The following is a 19,359-nucleotide window of genomic DNA, read 5'->3' as shown; positions in this document are numbered from 1 at the left end:
AACTCCAGTTTAGTCCTGGGAGGTGGCAGTTGGAATTTCTGCTCCTCCGTCACCATCTTGGCATCCTCATGAACATCCTTTTCAAAAAATTTATTTTTTAATTACAATTTACATTCACTATTATTTTGTCTTAGTTTCAGGTATACAATATAGTGATTAGATAATCATGTACTTTACAGTGTCTCCTTTCCTCCTCCACCCCAATATTTCCAGTGCAGACCTGGCACTATACATACTTATTAGAACATTATTGACTATTTTGACTACGCTGTACTTCACATCCCTATGAGAATTTTGTAACTACCAATTTGTACTTGTTAATTCCTTCACCTTTTCACCCAGTCTCCCAACTGCCCTCCTCTCTGGAATCCATCAGTCTATTCTCTGTGTCTGTGAGTCTGTTTCAATTTTGTTTGTTTTTTTCTTTAGATTCCATGTAAATAAAAAGATATGGTATTTCTCTGTCTCACCTATTTCACTTAGCATAATACCCTCTATCTAGGTCCATGCATGCTGTTGCAGATGGTAAGATTTTATTCTTTTTTTATGGCCAAGTAATACTCCATTGCATATATGTATCCCCACTTTTTATCACTCATCTATTGATGGGTGCTTGGGCTTCTTCCATATCTTGACTATTATACACAATGAACATAGGGGTGCATATATTTTTTCCAATCAGTGTTTTGGGTTTCTTCAGATGTATACCCAGAAGTGGAATTACTGGGTCTTAAGGCAGTTCCATTTTTAAATTTTTTGAGGACCCTCCATACTGTTTTAAATAGTGGCTGCAGGCCCTGGCCGGTTGGCTTAGCGGTAGAGCGTCGGCCTGGCGTGCAGGGGACCCGGGTTCAATTCCCGGCCAGGGCCCATAGGAGAAGCGCCCATTTGCTTCTCCACCCCCCCCCTCCTTCCTCTCTGTCTCTCTCTTCCCCTCCCACAGCCGAGGCTCCATTGGAGCAAAGATGGCCCGGGCGCTGGGGATGGCTCCTTGGCCTCTGCCCCAGGCGCTCGAGTGGCTCTGGTCGCGGCAGAGCAACGCCCCGGAGGAGCAGAGCATCGCCCCCTGGTTGGCAGAGCGTCGCCCCTGGTGGGCGTGCCGGGTGGATCCCGGTCGGGCGCATGCGGGAGTCTGTCTGACTGTCTCTCCCCATTTCCAGCTTCAGAAAAATACAAAAAAAAAAAAAAAAAATAGTGGCTGCACTAGTCTGCATTCCCACCAACTGTGCATGAGGTTACCCTTTTCCCACATCCTCAGCTACCTTTGTTGTTTGTTGACTTATTGATGATAGCCATTCTGACAAGTATTAGGTAATATTTCATTGTTGTTTTAATTTGCATTTCTCTGATGATTCGTGATGTCGAACATCTTTTCATATGTCTATTGGCCATCTGTATGTCCTGTTTTGAGAAGTGTATATTAGGTCCTCTGCCCAGTTTTAATTGGGTTGTTTGCTTTTTTGGTGTTGAGTTGTGTGACTTCCTTATAAAATATGGATAGTAACCCCTTACTGGATGTATCATTGGCGAATGTGTTCTTTCATTCAGTGTGTTGTCTTTTCATTCCTTAATCTCTTCACCGTTTTTACCAGCCTCCAACCCCTCTCCCATCTGATAACCATCGTTTGTTCTCTTCATCTATGAGTCTTTTTCTATTTTATTTATTCTTTTACTTGTTATTTATATTACACATATAAGTGAAATTATATGGCATTTGTCTGTCTCTGACTTATTTCACTTAGCATAGTACCCATTCGGTCTACTCACTGTCTCTAGTGATAAGATTTCATTCCTTTTTTATGACCAGATTGCTTTCTTAGTTTCTTATTCTGACAGTTCATTATTAGTATATGAAATGCAACTGTTTTTTAAATTGATTTCAGAGAGATGGAGCAGGGGGAGAGAGAGAGAGAGAGAAAAAGGGAGAGAGAGAGAAAGAGAGAGAGAGAGAGAAAGAAAGAAGAGAAGAATTGAAAAAGAGAGAGAGAAGCATTCATTCACTTATTGTTCTAGTTAGTTGTGCATTCGTTGATTTCTTCCCACATGTGCCCTGACTGAGGATCCAACCTGCAGCCTTGTCATTTTGGGACAACGCTCTAATCAACTGAGCTAACCAGCCAAGGCCACAACTTATTTTTATATATTGATTTTATATCCAGAAACTTGACTGATGGTAAATGAAGATAGTTTAATATTTGAAAATTGATCTATATAATTCACCACATTATATCAAGGAGAAAAATCATCTCTGAAGATAAAGGACAGGTATGTTTCTTCATAACAGTACATTTATCACACTCAAGAAATAGGACACTAATATAAAACTATTACCTAGAACAGTGCATATTCAGATTTCTCCAGTTGTTCCAATAATGTCCTAGCTGTTTTTGTTTTGCTTTTTTTTTTTTTTTTTTTTTTTTGGTATTTTTCCGAAGCTGGAAACGGGGAGGCAGTCAGACAGACTCCTGCATGCACCTGACCGGGATCCACCCGGCATGCCCACCAGAGGGCGATGCTCTGCCCATCTTGGGGAGTCACTCTGCCGCAATCAGAGCCATTCTAGCGCCTGAGGCAGAGGCCACAAAGCCATCCTTAGCGCCCGGGCAAACTTTGCTCCAGTGGAGCCTTGGCTGTAGGAGGGGAAGAGAGAGACAGAGAGGAAGGAGAGGGAGAGGGGTGGAGAAGCAGATGGGTGCTTCTCCTGTGTGCCCTGGCTGGGAATCAAACCCGGGACTCCTGCACACCAGGCCGACGCTCTACCACTGAGCCAACTGGCCAGGGCCTGTTTTGCTTTTTAATTTGAGTTCTAATTCAGGCTCAAACGTAGCATTTAATTGTCATGTTTTATTAGGTATATTATAATCATTATATAAAAATTATAAAAACATAAATGTGTAAACTTAGTTATGTCAACTGAGTAACACTCTAACCCCCACTTATGAAAGAAAATAGATTCTTGTCACAGCCTTATAGCAGTTTTCACCTGCTGCTTCTCAGAAACAACTACTCATCTAAGAGAGAGAAACATTATCCCCGCCACACCCCCTTTTTTTTGAGAGAGAGAGAGAGAGACAGGAAGGGAAAGGGATATTAAGCATCAACTTTTAGTTGCATCACTTTAGTTGTTCATTGATTGCTTTCTCATATGTGCCTTGACTGGGGGGCTCAAGTCGAGCCAGTGACTCCTTGCTCAAGCCTGCCACCTTTGGGCTCAAGCTAGTGATCATGGGTATTATGTTACTTTATTTTCTTTACAGTTAGCTTTACCTGTTTTTCAATAAGGTTCTAATATTTTAATAGTATAATTTTAATTATTAACATCCAATTCTAATAGTATTATTTAATAATAGTATTTTTTAAAATAATAGCATTTTAACACAATACGGTTTAATAGTCTGTTTCCCCATCATCATCTTTCTTTTTCCTTTTTACATTTCTACTTTTCGGTGGATCACATCAGAAGGCTTGTGATGTCTGTTTGATTACTGATGATAACTTTTTTTTTTTTGTATTTTTCTGGAGTTGGAAATGGAGAGGCAGTCAGACAGACTCCTGCATGTGCCCAGCCAGGATCCACCCGGCATGCCCACCAGAGGGCGATGCTCTGCCCATCTGGGGCGTTGCTCTGTTGCAACCAGAGCCATTCTAGCGCCTGAGGCAGAGGCCACAGAGCCATCCTCAGCGCCCAGGCCAACTTTGCTCCAATGGAGCCTCGGCTGCGGGAGGGGAAGAGAGAGACAGAAAGGAGAGGGGGAGGGGTGGAGAAGCAGATGGGTACTTCTCCTGTGTGCCCTGGCCGGGAATCCAACCCGGGACTCCTGCACTCCAGGCTGACACTCTACCACTGAGCCAACTGGCCAGGGCCTGATAATAACTTTTTAAACTTTAATTACAGTATTTGCCACATTTTTCTACTTTATAAAATTAAAAATTTATAAAGAAAATTATTTTTCTTTTTGTAAATAGGAATTTTGAAACTGTAGGTATGCTGTTTCTCATGAAACTTTGATCCTGAGACCTTTTGATATTTCTCTGACATGTTTCTTTGAGCATTTTCTTTCTGGCACAAAATGTTTTGACTTATCTTGTAGTTTCCTAGTCTGCATTCTGGAACTAGCCATTTCTTTTTTTTTTTTTTTTTTTTTAAATACTTTATTTATTGATTTTACAGAGACAGGAGAGAAAGGGGAGCATGGAATGGGAAGTATCAACTCATAGTTGCTTCATGTTGTTCATTGCTTGCTTGTTGTATGTGCCTTGACCAGGGAAGTCCAGGGTTACGAACCGGCAACCTTGGCATTCCAGGCCGAAGGTTTATCCACTGTGCCTCCACAGGCCAGGCTGGAACTAGCCATTTCTCTAAGGATACCTATTCCTTTTAGTGGATAATGGTATTCAAAGGAATGATTTTGGTGCTAAATATATTTTTTTCTTTGTATTCTGTTTGGGGTTTGTAGAGCTTTTTGAATTCACAGCTTACTGTTTTCTGTGGGTTTTGGAAAATTATTGGCCATTATCTCTTTAAACATTGCTTCTGCCCCATTCTATCTCCAGTTAGTCCTATATTCGCCCTTTTTACTGTATTCTCCTATGTCTCTCATACTTATTTCCATATTTTCCATGCTTTTTTCTTTCTGTGCTATAATTCTGTTTATTTATAATCCTTTCTTTTGCTATGTTTAACCTGTATCATATTAAATCATCCATTATTTTTTTTAACATCAGTATGATTTTCAGTTCTAGGTTTTCCATTTGCCTCTTTTTAAAAAAATATTGTGCTTGTCTGGTGAAATTCTTATCACCTGTACTTTTGAACATATTAACCATAGTTTTGTTTTGTTTTTACAGAGACACAGAGAAAGAAAGTCAGAAAGAGGGATAGATAGGGACAGACAGGAATGGAGAGATGAGAAGCATCAATCATTAGTTTTTCATTGCAACACCTTAGTTGTTCATTGATTGCTTTCTCATATGTGCCTTGACTGCGGGCCTTCAGCAGACCGAGTAACTCCTTACTCGACCAGCGACCTTGGGCTCAAGCTGGTGAGCTTTGCTCAAACCAGATGAGCCCGCACTCAGGCTGGCGACCTCGAGGTCTCAAACCTGGGTCCTTCCGCATCCCAGTCTGATGCTCTATCCACTGCGCCACAGCCTGGTCAGGCTAACTATAGTTATTTTAAAATCGTGTCTAGTAACTACAGTATCTGGGTCACCTGGGTAACTGCTTCTATAGTGTTTCTCTACCCCTTCCCCTTCTTCCACTCCCACTAGTGGCCATTTTTTCCCCTTATATAAGAAAGCAGCTTGATAATCTGTTTATAAAGTTTAAAAAGTCTTAATCATTTTAGATTCTCTGAAATATATATATTATATATGCTGTGTGTTGTTCCTCCACTTAACATTATATCAAATGCATTTTCCTGTGTTGCTTGAAATTATAATGGTCACTTCAATAACTGCAAAACACTGAACATACCCCTAAAGTTCCCTATTACTGCTGTTTATAATTGTTATCATTAATAATTCTGCACTAATATCTTCAGGCATATATGGCTTTTTTAAATGTAACAGTTTTTCTTTAGGATAGTGAGATAAATTGTATTATTATTCCCAATTATTCACTCCTCCCTCCCATGTAACTTGTAATGCCTCCCTGTGAAAGTAGTATATACACTTCCTCCCCCAATAACTGCAGAGTTGGCTATATAAATTGCTTTGGCAAGTAGATTATAAATGAGAGAGACATAAAACTCAACCAAGAAGACTTTTAGGAGCCATCATGTGGTCTATTCCTCTTGTTAACTTTGGCCATGAGACCAATACATCCCTGATTGGGGTTTGTCCTTCAGCCTGGATCCCAAAATGAATAAGACATATGGCACATAATAACCATGGAACATAACTACAGTTATCCAGGAACCAAAATGTAACGTGAGCAAGAAATAAGCCTATTTATTGTAACCCACTGAGGTTAATGGGTTATTACAACATAATTAAGCAAAACGCTAATATTAACAGATAAAGTAATTATAATGATATATGCTATAATTATAGCTATGTACACATAGACATTTTTTAAAAATTGAAGATATGAAAAAGATAATAGCTATCTTAGGATGACAGACTTGAGTGTTTTTTTTCTTTCTTTTTCTTTTATTCAGTGAGAGGAGGGGAGGCAGAGAGACAGACTCCCACAGGCACCCTGACTGGGATTCACCCTGCAAGCCCACTAGGCGGTGATGCTCTACCCATCAGGGGCTGTTGCTGTGTTTCTCTGCAACTGAGCTACACTGCTCACAAAAATTAGGGGATCAGGGAACGTACAGATACTCCAGTACTTTTAGTTTTTTATTTTATTTTATTTATTCATTTTTTTAGAGAGGAGAGAGGGAGAGAGAGACAAAGAGAGAGAGAGAGAGAGAGAGAGAGGAGAGAGAGACGGGGGAGGAGCTGGAAGCATCAACTCCCATATGTGCCTTGACCAGGCAAGCCCAGGGTTTCGAACCAGCAACCTCAGCATTTCCAGGTTGACGCTTTATCCACTGCGCCACCACAGGTCAGGCCTACTTTTAGTTTTTTGTATAGTGCATTTTCACCAATAAAGTAAAAGTTGGTTTTGCATCTCATTTGCATAATTGAACAACTTTCTTTGATTTGTCATTTGCTTTTCTGATGTTCTTGTTTAATTAAAAATGTTTTTTTTCATCGCTTCATATTCATTTTGAAATATCCCTTAATTTTTGTGAGCAGTATGTTTTAGTGCCTGTGGCAAGGCCATGGAGCCATCCTCAGTGCCTGGAGCCAACCTGCTCAAACATATCAAGCTGTGGCTACAGCAGAAGAAGAGAGAGAGAAAAGCAAGAGGAGGAAGGGTAGAGAAGCAGATGGGTGCTTCTCCTTGTGTGCCCTGACAGCAGATTGAACCCAGGACTTCCACATGCTGGGCCGACGCTCTATCACTGAGCCAACTGGCCAGGGCCAATTTTTTATTTTTAAATTTAAACTTTCTATAGTGTTATTTTATAATTTAAAAAATCTTGTTCTCTGAAAGGTTATTTTTTTATTCTAAAAGTCATATACATTTAGTAGAGAAATGTTGGAAAATACAGAAAAAATTATTTTAAAAATACCACTCTGGATTTTTCTTTCCAAACCACCCCAAATAACTATTTTAGATATGTTTTTAAAAATTAGTATGCTAAAAAAATTACCATGTTAACCTTATTTTGCCATGTTTCATTTCAGGTCCTGAAAATCCTTGGTTGGTCCAAGCTTATGTTTCAGCAGCTAAACACCCTTTTGCTTCTGTGGTGGCTCAGGAGGTTTTCCAGAGCGGTGTTATTCCTTCAGATACTGACTTTCGTATCTACAGGGATTTTGGCAACATTCCAGGTATTTTGTCAGTAGTTATGGGCCATAGTGTGATGTAATTCTCTACGTGAGAGCTTTGTATTCTGACGCACTGAAACTAAATTCTTGATATTTTCTTTTAAACTTTAGTTTAAATGCTTGCCTTTTCTAGAACATATCATCTTGCCCCACAATGTGACAGGAGAACAGAGGAGAACTGGTTAGCAGTTCATTCCCAGAATATGGTAATAGATCCTTCAGGGTCTTTGACTTTGTTTTTTTGTTATTTTGCTTTGCCAACAGCCTTGGTGGCTTATACAACTTACTTAAAGTTAAGATTTGGCTGTTGTCTGGCAAGTATGTAGATGGCAAAGTTTTAATGAACTCCTGAGCTCAATATTCCTAATCCTTGCTGTGTATAATGCCTCCCTGTGCAGTAGTATATACTTCCTCACTCATTATGTATTGAATTATGTAACAGTAATAAATTCTACAAGAATTTTTTTTTTTTTTTTTTTTTTTTTCCTTTTCATTTTTCTTAAGCTGGAAACAGGGAGAGACAGTCAGACAGACTCCCGCATGCGCCCGACCGGGATCCACCTGGCACGCCCACCATGGGGCGACGCTCTGCCCACCAGGGGGCGATGCTCTGCCCATCCTGGGCGTCGCCATGTTGCGACCAGAGCCACTCTAGCGCCTGAGGCAGAGGCCACAGAGCCATCCCCAGCGCCCGGGCCATCTTTGCTCCAATGGAGCCTTGGCTGCGGGAGGGGAAGAGAGAGACAGAGAGGAAAGCGCGGCGGAGGGGTGGAGAAGCAAATGGGCGCTTCTCCTGTGTGCCCTGGCCGGGAATCGAACCCGGGTCCTCCGCACGCTAGGCCGACGCTCTACCGAAGAATTTCTAAGAGAATTTCACCCATTAATGTGACAAAGCTATCGTGCCACTACTTTAACATTTTAACATTTAAGAATTTAATACATTAAACAAATAGGCCTAAAACAAGGTTGATCCTTAAAGCAAAATGATCTTTTTTGTGTGTGTATGTTTTAGGAATAGACTTAGCTTTTATTGAGAATGGATACATTTATCACACCAAGTATGACACAGCGGACAGAATTCTAACAGATTCCATTCAGAGAGCAGGTTGGTATTCTAATGTAGACTTTTCATATCTGGTAAGATGGAATATAAGGGATGATCTATTAACTTGTAAATATTTTGTGGCCTAAGCATTATTAGGGAGGCAGTGTATGGTGTGAATGAGCTGGGGTTTTGGAGTTAGAGAGATGAGGGCTTAAAGTTAGCCTTGAAGTATAGTTTAGCAATTAAGAACATAAGATTATTCATTGGGGGGAATTTGAAAAGGAGTTAACCCAGGATTATGGTAGAATTGCTGAGTGATTAGAGTATTGCCAAAATGGAAGTTATATACTGGAAGTGACACCAATACATTTGGGCAGCTTGCCCAGGTGTAATAGTGACATGATCCAAGGTTGGGAGGTGAGAGGATTATAGGATAGCGTCAGGACAACACAGGGCAAGGGAGTTAAATGCTTTCCAGAGTGATGTGGAATAATCAAAGGAGGTGAGTCTGATGCTGAGTCTTAAAAGGGTTGGTAGGATTTGGCCCAGTGAATAGTACATTTCAAGTATGGGCACAGCATGGGTAGGGTGTGTTTGTGGGGCTGTTGATGAGTAGATTTTCAGACTACAATCTAATGGAAATTGTCTTTTCAGAAATAGAGGGAAATGAGGTAGAAGTGTAAGAGTAGAGAAAATTGCAGAACGGTTTAAAAATCAGCAAGAAGATGCTGTAGAAATAAGGAATCATTAAAAGCTTGAGTACATGAAGGAACGATGGCTTTAAATGCTGTTATTCTCATGATGTTGTCTGGAGTGAATGGAGGCAAGAAGGGAGGCCATGAGTCTGGTTATTTAAGCCGGGAGACAATAAGTTAGGAATAATGAGGACCTAGACTGTGATATTGATGAAAGATAGAAAGGAAGGGGGAGGAATGGAAAATGAGATAACATTTTGAATGTAAATTCAACAAGACTTGGCAAGTAAGAGAGAAGGGATGAATCAGATGGACAGCAGCAAGGATGATTACAAAATAAAAGACCCAGCTGGCTAGGGAAAGTGATACCATTGACTATATAGTAGGGATGTGGAAGGCAACCATGAACTCTGTCAGACATGTAAACGGAGGGGGTTTGTGAACCAACCAGATAAAAATACAGATACGGTGTTAGAGCTCTTGGCAGAACTCAGTATATGGGTTTGGGAATGAAAGGGTGGAGAATACCACAGAAAATGTAGAGAATGGAAATGCTTTTGAAAGAGCAAAGCAAATGTAGAGGACTAAATGTGAGCTTTTGGGAAAAAACATTTTTAAGGCAGACAGGGAAGCCAGTGAAAGCTAAGACAGTATGGTGTCTTAAGTGGAAAGAAGAGAAAGTCAAGGATGGGATGGGATGAGCAAATAGGAAGAAATGCCAGTCATTCAAGGCATACCACTTCCTCAGGGTTGCTTCTCTGACTTCTAAACTCCATTAGTCTCCCATGATATGTTCCTAGGGCACTCTAATACTGCTTTTTATTAATTATTTGTATTCAGATAATAATTGACATTTCCTTATTAATTCTTAAAATCTTGTATAATAACTTGTTTGGTGTCCATGAGCTTCATAAGAAACCTTTGTCTCTTGGATGACCACTGAATTTTGGTACACTGCTCACAAAAATTGGGATATTTTAAAATGAATATGAAGTGATAAAAAAAAGCATTTGATTTTTTTTATTAAACAAGAACATCAGAAAAGCAAATGACAAGTCAAAGAAAGTTGTTTGATTATGCAAATGAGGTGTAAAACCAACTTTTATTTCATTGGTGAAAATGCACTGTACAAAAGGCTGAAAGTACTGGAGTATCTGTCTGCACATTCCCTGATCTTGAAAGTGCATTTTGAAATATCCCCAAAATTTTTTGAGCAGTATATTTAGAGCAGTGTCTATTACATTAAATATATATTAAATCAGTAGGCTCTAAGAAACAGCTACTGAGTTTGTCAACAACGAGGGTATGACTGATCCAAGAGTAGTTATAATAGACGGAAAAGACAAAGGCCAGCTGTCTGAGTTTCTAAGTGGATAGAAAACAGAGTAGGAGCTTGGAGCTTATTTGAAAAATTTAGTAAGAAAAGTGTGGGAGAGCAATAAAATGGTAGAAAGCTATTTCAGTTCACATTCTTTGTAGGGTATTTTTTTATTTAAACACTGGATTGTTTATTTAACTTTGTCTTTCTTTTCTTTACTAATAGGTGACAACATTTTAGCAGTTCTTAAATATCTAGCTACATCTGATATGTTGGTTTCTTCTTCTAAGTATCGACATGGGAACATGGTCTTCTTTGATGTGCTCGGCCTTTTTGTCATTGCCTACCCCTCTCGTGTTGGCTGCATAATTAACTACATGGTGGTAGTGGCTGCTGTTTTGTACCTGGGCAAAAAACTGTTGCAGCCCAAACATAAGAGTACGTATTTTCCCCTAAAACTCAATAATGGCATGGACATAGAATTATCCTGAAGTTTTTAGTCAGTTGCCTATATCTTTCTAAGAAGTTAAAAATTCTAAGAAATATAATATTTGATTTATACAAAATTCCTGTATGAATATCAGATTAATATGTTCATTATACTTTTAGTATATTTTTATGTACTTGTGTACTCCATAGAAGTAACATAAAAGAGCTATTAAAAATGATTTATACAGATAAGTAAAAAGATCGATTAAAACATCTTGCCTATACTGCAGACTAATAGCACACTATTCTAAAGTGTGAATGACCTGCTTCTAGTTAAATTAATCCTATTTTGCTTGAAATGTTTTATAGTCTAAGCTGATAAGTGCTGTTAAGAGATAAACTATTCAGCTAATTTAAGTAATCCTTTATTACCGGTTATTTTCCTGCTTTCCTTCTTTTCCTGTGATAGCTTCTTTTAGCAAGATTTTTTTTTTAAGTGAGAGGGGAGGAGATAGACAGACTGCTGCATGTGCCCCACCTGGATCCACACGGCTACCCCCACTGGGGCCAGTGCTCGAATCAACCGAGCTGTCTTCAATGGCCTGGGCTGATGCTTGAACCATTTGAGCCACTGGCTGTGAGAGAAGAGAGAGAGAAGGGGGAAAGGAAGAGGAAGAGAAGCAGATGGTTGCTTTTTATGTGTGTCCTGACCGGGGATTGAACCCTGGATGTCTGCATGCTGGGCTGATGCTCTCTGTCCACTGAGCAAACCACCCAGGACTTAGCAAGATTTTATGTTGAACTTGGTTTTCCATCTTGCTGATATTTTGATACACAAAGCATCCCAAAGGTGATGAGGATTACAACTACTCACTTTCCCAGTTAGGAATATATCTGAATTACTCCTGGAAGACTTATCTCTTTGAGTTTTTAGTTACCCACAGACTCTTAATAAATGTTAGTTGATTGTTATTCATTGATACCTTCCCTGTTTCTAGTATTTAACAAACTTTACTTACCCTTAGGTTAGGACATTTCAGTACTTTTCAATTACAGTGGTAAAATTTTGTTTTTACATTTGTCCTTTTAATTTTACTGATTGGTAATGAAATTATTTGATAAAGATAATGGTCTCCATGCTGTTTTTTTCTTCATTAGTGGCTAACTACACAAAGGACTTCTTCTGTGGATTTGGCATCACCCTGATAAGCTGGTTCACTAGCCTGGTGACCGTTCTAATTATAGCAGTGTTCATCTCTTTGATTGGACAGTCTCTCTCATGGTATAACCACTTCTATGTCTCCATTTGTCTTTATGGAACTGCTGCTGTAGCCAAAATAATATTCATACATACCCTCGCTAAAAGATTTTATTATGTGGTAAGTGTTGGACATACTTGTTGATTTCTTTTTGCTGCCTCAAGGATTGAAGGCAAACTCAAGTGGGATTCATTGTACAGTCATGTGCCACTTGACAATAGGAATACATTATGAGAAATGTGTTAGGCACTTTCATTATTGTGCAAATATCATCAGGTGCACTTACACAGACATAGAGGGTATGTAGCCTCTATGTAATTTTATGTGCTATACTTTTTTTTTGTATGTGCTGTATTTTTATAAAATGGCTGTTGCAGCATCACCACAAACACTAGTAATGTGACATTGTGACTGCTGTGATGTCAGTAGGTGACAGGAATTTTTCAGCTCCATTATAATGTGGAACCACCATATGTCGTCTGTCATTGATGTCATTATGTGGCACATGACTGTATTTGGCCTTTTGAGCTATCAAAAATTGTTTGGCATGGTTATAGAAAACTGGCTCCCTGAACTGTGTTAAATTTCTGAAAGGCTTCTTATACTGAAGGTTTTCTTGCAGACTTCAAATGGGGTTACAAAGTTGTAAACAGTATTTGGGGTGATGGCAACACAAGGCTTGTTAACACAGCCTTCTGGCCTCTGCCAACTCTGCTGCAGTTTTTGTACCCATACTCTTGAATCTACTGGCTCTCCATGGGCTCACCTGATAATTTATGTTTAAATAGCTCTGTTCCCCACTGGACTATAGGCTCCACAAAGGCAGGGATTTGTTCATTACCCCATGTGTTTAGGCAGTGTCTGACTCCCAACACTAGCACACAGTTAGTACTTGCTGCCTGAAAGAATATTGCATTCAAAGCTGCACTTAAAGTGTTCTCTTCAGTTTCCTTTACTTTTTTTTAACCTTTATGTTGTTGATGTAGATTCTGACAGCATGCATATGTGGTATGGGGGTTAAAGACACATTGCTAAGAAAAATGGGGGAAGCAAGTAGAGTTCCAAATGATTTATGCTGATTTAGACAATATTGCCATATCGTTATGGTTTTAACTGTATACACTTATTTGGCAAAAAATAAAATTAGGGTTTATATAATAAGACTAAAAATAAATTACAGTCATGGCTTTTGATTTTTCTGAATTAAAGGAAAAATCTTTCTTAGCTTCATTATTTTCAGGACAGGCACTGTACACCTGGTTTTTCGGTATGCTGTTAGGGATTAGATATAAGGGAGACACTGAAGACTAAAATCCGGAATCCTTCTACAAGGACGTCTTTGGAGCCTGAACTTTGGTCTCAGTTTCAGTTAATGTTGGGTTATGGTCTGAGGAGCCCTTCCATGTTAGCAGGCCCTGTTGAAAGGTTCTTTGAGGTTAGCCATCCATTTATGGTTGAGGTAATACTTGAATCTTAGTGGCTTCAGCTTTCAAAGGAATTACACCATGGAGCTCAATATCACATGCTAATTCTTAGTACAACAATACATAACTAGAGTATGGCTATTGTTGATGCCGAGGGGCTTGAGAAGGAAAGGGTGGAGACAAGGATGTTTGTTCAGTACAGTTGCAACCGTTGAAGGCTTAACTGCTATACATGGTGCATATCAGCATTTACTTTGACTAATTTCAGTTGTCCAATCATAAAACTTTGGTACTGCTAATAGAGATCCATAAGGATGTGGTCTCTGAGCTCACAGTTTCATTTGGAAAGCTGGAGAAACCACAGTACATTGGGGTGAAGTGAGAGTGACACATTCATGGTGCTGTAGGCATACAGGGCCAGGAGGAGATGGATTTTGTTTGTGGAGGTCAGAAAGGCTTCAAGAAGGGGATGGTGACATTTGAACTTGGTTTTTGAAGCATGAGTAGAAGTGTGTGCCAGATAGAGAACAGGTTGATGGGCAGTCAGAGGTGAGAATGTGTAAGATGTATTTGGGTCACAGTCAGTAAACAGTTTGTGGTAAAAACAAAGTTGATAGCACAATAACTGGCCAGGGTGAAGTTGAAACATGACTGTAAAAGTCAGGGGCCATCATTACATTTTTCTAAGGAGAGTGAGTGAGATAGTAATTTAGTACAAAACTCAGATAACAGTGTATAGAATGGATTGGAATGGTCAGAAGTGGAAAGGATCAAAGAAATAGAATTAGATTTGAGGGATGTTTGTTTGATCTTTGGGTACAATTTGGGAACTTAATATAAAACATATTTTCAGTTAATACATTCTTTATTGCTGAGATCTTTGTTTTTAATATTCAAGTAGCATTCAGCTTCAAATTGAATCCTAAGAATTATTTTTCTCATTTTAAAAACCATGCCTCTTGATTAACATTGTGGTAAATGAATATCCAAATAAGGGACAATAGGCTGTCTTTCATTGTCCAAGGAGTGCGGGAGGGAGGGTTGTTGAGTGAACTTTGACTTGTTTTGAAAACATGTGACTATAATTCTTTTGAGCTTTTGAAGTAGGGTCCCTTAAACATGCCTTGGGCTATACACAGAAGTGAAAAGGCAGAGAAGAGAAAGTCTCAAGTATGTCTATACCATTTTGTCATTTCTGCACTGAAACAATAACTTTCATGTTTATATTAATAGAACCACTACTGCAGATGTTAAAATGTATTAAGTTCATATGGCAGCTTTTTCTGAAGAACTGCATAGGAATGCTCAGATTTCAAAGCTCAAAAAATAACGATCATATTTTATAATGTGAAAGCACCAGGAATTTAGGACAAGAGCAGTATTGCACAGATCATATACACGTAATGATGTTTTTATCCCATCTTGTTAAATTCTGCTTTCCTGTTCAGCAATTTGAATTTATTACTCTGTGATAGCACATCATGGAGACAAATGTGTAGCTCCCCTGAGCAGTGGGAATTACATTACAATAGAATATCTTTATGAATGACCCATGAGTGACACTAATGTATTTTTCTTTCTTTCAGAATGCCAGTGACCAGTATCTGGGAGAACTGTTTTTTGACATCTCGCTGTTTGTGCATTGTGGTTCCCTTATAGCTCTCACGTATCAAGGACTTTGCTCGGCATTTGTTAGTGCCGTCTGGGTGGTGTTTCCATTGCTCACAAAGCTTTGTGTGTACAAGTACTTTAAGCAGCATGGTAGGGTATTTTTTATTTTGATACAAATGGGAAAATACCTTAAAATACATAAAATAAGGCTTCCAGGGACTATTATTATTTTTATCTTTCGGGAAGGCTTTCTAAATTGTTGGTTCTTGTTTTTAAATTTTTGGATCATGCAGATTTTTATTTCATACCTTATATATCCTGTCCCATATTTACGTTTAGAAACACATACTATGAACACATCATGTATTGTATTTAATTCTTTTTTTCTTGTTATTGAATTTTTTGAGGTGACACGGTTAGCAAAATTATACAGTTTTAAAGTGCACAATGTATGTTTCACTCTTATTTGTACTTTAGCCTCTCTGAGTGAAAGTGTTTTATCACACTAGATAACAGGTACCGAAAGGGCAAGTCACCTCTCTTAGGCTACCAAGGTCTTATAGAAAGCTGTGCCTCATAGTAGAATCTCATATATTTATGTTTTCTTTTTCTTTTTTCCTAGGTGCCGAAGGAAAATTTATTGCCTTTTACTTTCTGGGGATGTTTATTCCTTATCTTTATTCATTGTACCTCATCTGGGCGGTATTCGAGATGTTTACCCCTATCCTTGGGAGGAGTGGTTCGGAAATTCCACCCGATGTTGTACTGGCTTCCATTTTGGCTGGTTGTACGATGATTCTCTCTTCTTATTTTGTAAGGAAAACATTTCTTAAATTTTTTCTTTATTTTTTTTTATATAAATATGTGATTAGTTTAGTCATGCCATTGTAAGAAATAGTGTTGCTTATAATTTATTGAGAAAGTCTTAAGCAAAAGAAATAGTGAATGGCTGTGCACATTGTGGGCTTGGTATGGTAAGAAAATGTAGAATGGGGTTTTTGTTGTTACTTTTGCCTTCTCACCCTCCCAGATCTTCTGATTAGACCTCTTTTCAAACAACTTTTCAAACTACCTGAGTTTAAATTTGTAGAATGCTTATCTAGTACTGTAGAATTCTTACCTGGTAGAGGTTGCTTGGTAAGAATTTTTAGAATAATTTTTTCTTTTTAGATTTTACTTTTTGATTTTTAGAGAGAGGAGAGAAAGAGAAAATGAAAGGAGAGAGAAAGAGAGGGGACAGATAGAACATATCACCTCGTAGTAGGTGCTTTCTGTATGTGCCTTGACCAGGCAAACCCAGGGTTTCGAACCAGTGACCTCTGTTCCAGGTCATCACTTTATACACTATGCCACCACAGGTCAGGCCAGAATAATTCTTCATAATGTGTTTTGAACTTACTAATTAGAGGCCAGTGATGATAAATACATAATAGTTTTATTAGTGCTGTTAGAACCAGTGAAGGAAAACTATTCTGATGAGGCTTTTCCCATTATCAGTCAACTACTTTACTGCTTGCACAGCAAAGTTCATTAATCGAGTCTATCTCCTTGAGTGATGTACACTTTTGACACCCAAAATGCTTTTATTTAGCAAGTAATGAAAGAGTAACACAGACTTGTCATTTTGCTTTATCAGTGTTCTGCCATCAGAGAGAGAATCCTACCTTTGCCACCCCTGTTTCTCTTCCCTGGTACTCTCTAGAGGGAAGAGAAGACATGATGCAGAGTTGACAACCAGACACCCATTTGGTAGAGCAAGCTTTAAGCAGAGTTTTGCCCTGGCATAGTGTCCACACTATCCAGGACTCGGGGCTCTGGCCTGGCCTCTCTAGGGGAGGTAGGGCTCTGTTGTGAGGCATTTTTTTATTGGAATTCCTGAGAACAAGAAGTACTTACTGGCCCTGGCCGGTTGGCTCAGTGGTAGAGCATCGGCCTGGCGTGTAGAAGTCCCGGGTTTGATTCCCGGCCAGGGCACGCAGGAGAAGCGCCCATCTACTTCTCCACCCCTCCCCCTCTCCTTCCTCTCTGTCTCTCTCTTCCCCTCCCGCAGCCAAGGCTCCATTGGAGCAAAGATGGCCCGGGCGCTGGGGATGGCTCCTTGGCCTCTGCCCCAGGCGCTCGAGTGGCTCTGGTCGTGACAGAGCTACGCCCCGGAGGGGCAGAGCATCGCCCCCTGGTGGGCAGAGCGTCGCCCCCTGGTGGGTGTGCCCGGTGGAATCCGGTCGGGCGCATGCGGGAGTCTGTCTGACTGTCTCTCCCCGTTTCTAGCTTCAGAAAAATACAAAAAAAAAAAAAAAAAAAAAAAGAAGTACTTACTGAATACCCATAGGTACACTGAAAATTGAGACTAGGGGACCAAATAGAAAAAGTAGTTATGACTTTATTATAGTTCTTTCCTCAGTAGAGATTATTGTGATCTTTCTCATATTAATGTAGTAAAGGGCATCTTGTGTGGAAAAAGTTAGGATCTAGAGACAGCAGGTGAGAACACCACATGCCTTATCAGCATTATCCATGGAAGGTCCCTTAAATAGCCAGTAATATAGCTGTATATGCAATGGCATATACACCGTTGCACACTGTTGTTTGAGGTCATTTGTATTAGTCCTAAAAGAAATCTGAGCATTCCAGCCATTTTACCTTATTTTTCTTTAATTTTTATTTTTTTATTTTAAGTGAGAGTAGGGAAGATAGGCTCCGCATGTGCCCCGACTGGGATCCACCCGGCAACCCCCATCTGGAGCCGATGCTCTGCCATCTGGGGCCACTCGCAACTGAGCTGTTTTTAACTGTGAGGCAGAGGCTTAACAGAGCCATCCTTAGTGCCTTGGGCCAATGTGTTCGAATCAATGAAGCCATAGCTGAGGGAGGGGAAGAGAGCGAGAGAAAAGGGAGGGCCAGGGAGGGAGAAGCAGATGGTCACCTCTCCTGTGTGCCCTGACTGGGAATTGAACCTAGGACATCTATACGCTGAGTCAATGCTCTACTGCTGAGCCAACCGGCCAGGGCCCATTTTACCTTTAATATAATGATAAAGTCCTTACTGGTATTTGCAGAGATGGATGGAAAATCCTGAAATGTATTTTGTTGCATTCAGGGTTTACTTATTTTGGTTTGAATATTAAACCTTTAAATCCTGCCTGACCAGGCAGTGACACAGTGGATAGAGCATCGGACTGGGATGCAGAGGACCCAGGTTCGAGACCCCGAGGTCGCCAGCTTGAGCACAGGCTCATCTGGTTTGACCAAAAGCTCACCGGCTTGGACCCAAGGTCGCTGGCTCGAGCAAGGGGTTACTCGGTCTGCTGAAGGCCCGTGGTCAGGGCACATATGAGAAAGCAATCAATGAACAACTACGGTCTCGCAACAAAAAACTGGTGATTGATGCTTCTCATCTCTCTCCGTTCCTGTCTGTCTGTTCCTATCTATCCCTCTCTCTGACTCTCTCTCTTTCCCTGTAAAAAAACCCCAAACAAACAAAAACAAAAAAACCTTTAAATCCTCTGTACATCTTTCTAGGTAGGTTTGCTGTTGTATGAGGATTAAAGATGGTGGAATTTTGTCATGTATAGATTAGGTTCTAATCTAGACTCAGCTAAATTATAAACTGGACTCCTCCCTTTGCCCCCCTCAGTATTTAAGTTAGCCAATGAATGGGCATCTCAGTTCTTTTGCATATGGAAGGGTTCAAAATGAACTCTGAAAACATCACTCTGAAAATTGAAAATGACCCCAAAGCATGGAATCTTGGAAACCATAAAAAGAGGATTAAAGTATATTGTCTTCTAAATTGTATTTTATTAGGAAAGCTTTTAGAGAGTGCCTCTTGGCATACTTGGAAATTTCATTTAATTTTCATTATAGTTCTGCTGCTCTTTGATGCTGTGGACTATCATTCTCATCATTATTTTATATGGGTAGTAGCATTAAAGAAGTGGCTTGTTAATAGAGTGAACTCATTCTCTCTGGGTAATGGAGAATTGAACCACAATGCGTATTTCATTGAGCTTTTCTTTTAGCCCTTGGGTATTTACTAAATATATTTGCTAGAAAGCAATTACATGTCTGTCAAGTGATCAATTAACATGGGATATTGTTATACTGTAGTTATAAATAATTTTATGTAGTAGAGTATATGGAGGTTATGAATATTTTCTTAATTTTCTATTTTCATTTGAAAAATATTTTT

The 19,359-nt window shown here is 39.5% G+C and overlaps 1 protein-coding gene across 2 annotated transcripts in view; it reads left to right on the top strand.

The window, feature by feature from the left end:
- Positions 1 to 19,359, top strand: part of ERMP1 (endoplasmic reticulum metallopeptidase 1) — a 70,289-nt gene that overhangs the window by 21,120 nt on the left and 29,810 nt on the right. Inside the window, exons 5-10 of one of the 2 annotated variants that reach the window (XM_066368100.1) lie at positions 7,246 to 7,392; positions 8,402 to 8,494; positions 10,673 to 10,885; positions 12,035 to 12,255; positions 15,146 to 15,320; positions 15,793 to 15,983. In XM_066368100.1, the coding sequence (XP_066224197.1) occupies positions 7,246 to 7,392; positions 8,402 to 8,494; positions 10,673 to 10,885; positions 12,035 to 12,255; positions 15,146 to 15,320; positions 15,793 to 15,983 (1,040 nt within the window). The remainder of the gene's footprint in view (positions 1 to 7,245; positions 7,393 to 8,401; positions 8,495 to 10,672; positions 10,886 to 12,034; positions 12,256 to 15,145; positions 15,321 to 15,792; positions 15,984 to 19,359) is intronic. The other variant, XM_066368101.1, reaches the window with a different exon arrangement.

This window comes from Saccopteryx leptura, chromosome 2 (assembly GCF_036850995.1).
Source record: "Saccopteryx leptura isolate mSacLep1 chromosome 2, mSacLep1_pri_phased_curated, whole genome shotgun sequence".
NCBI lineage: Eukaryota > Metazoa > Chordata > Mammalia > Chiroptera > Emballonuridae > Saccopteryx > Saccopteryx leptura.
Note: the sequence above shows the minus strand (reverse complement) of the source record. Positions and strands in the feature narration are given on the sequence as shown.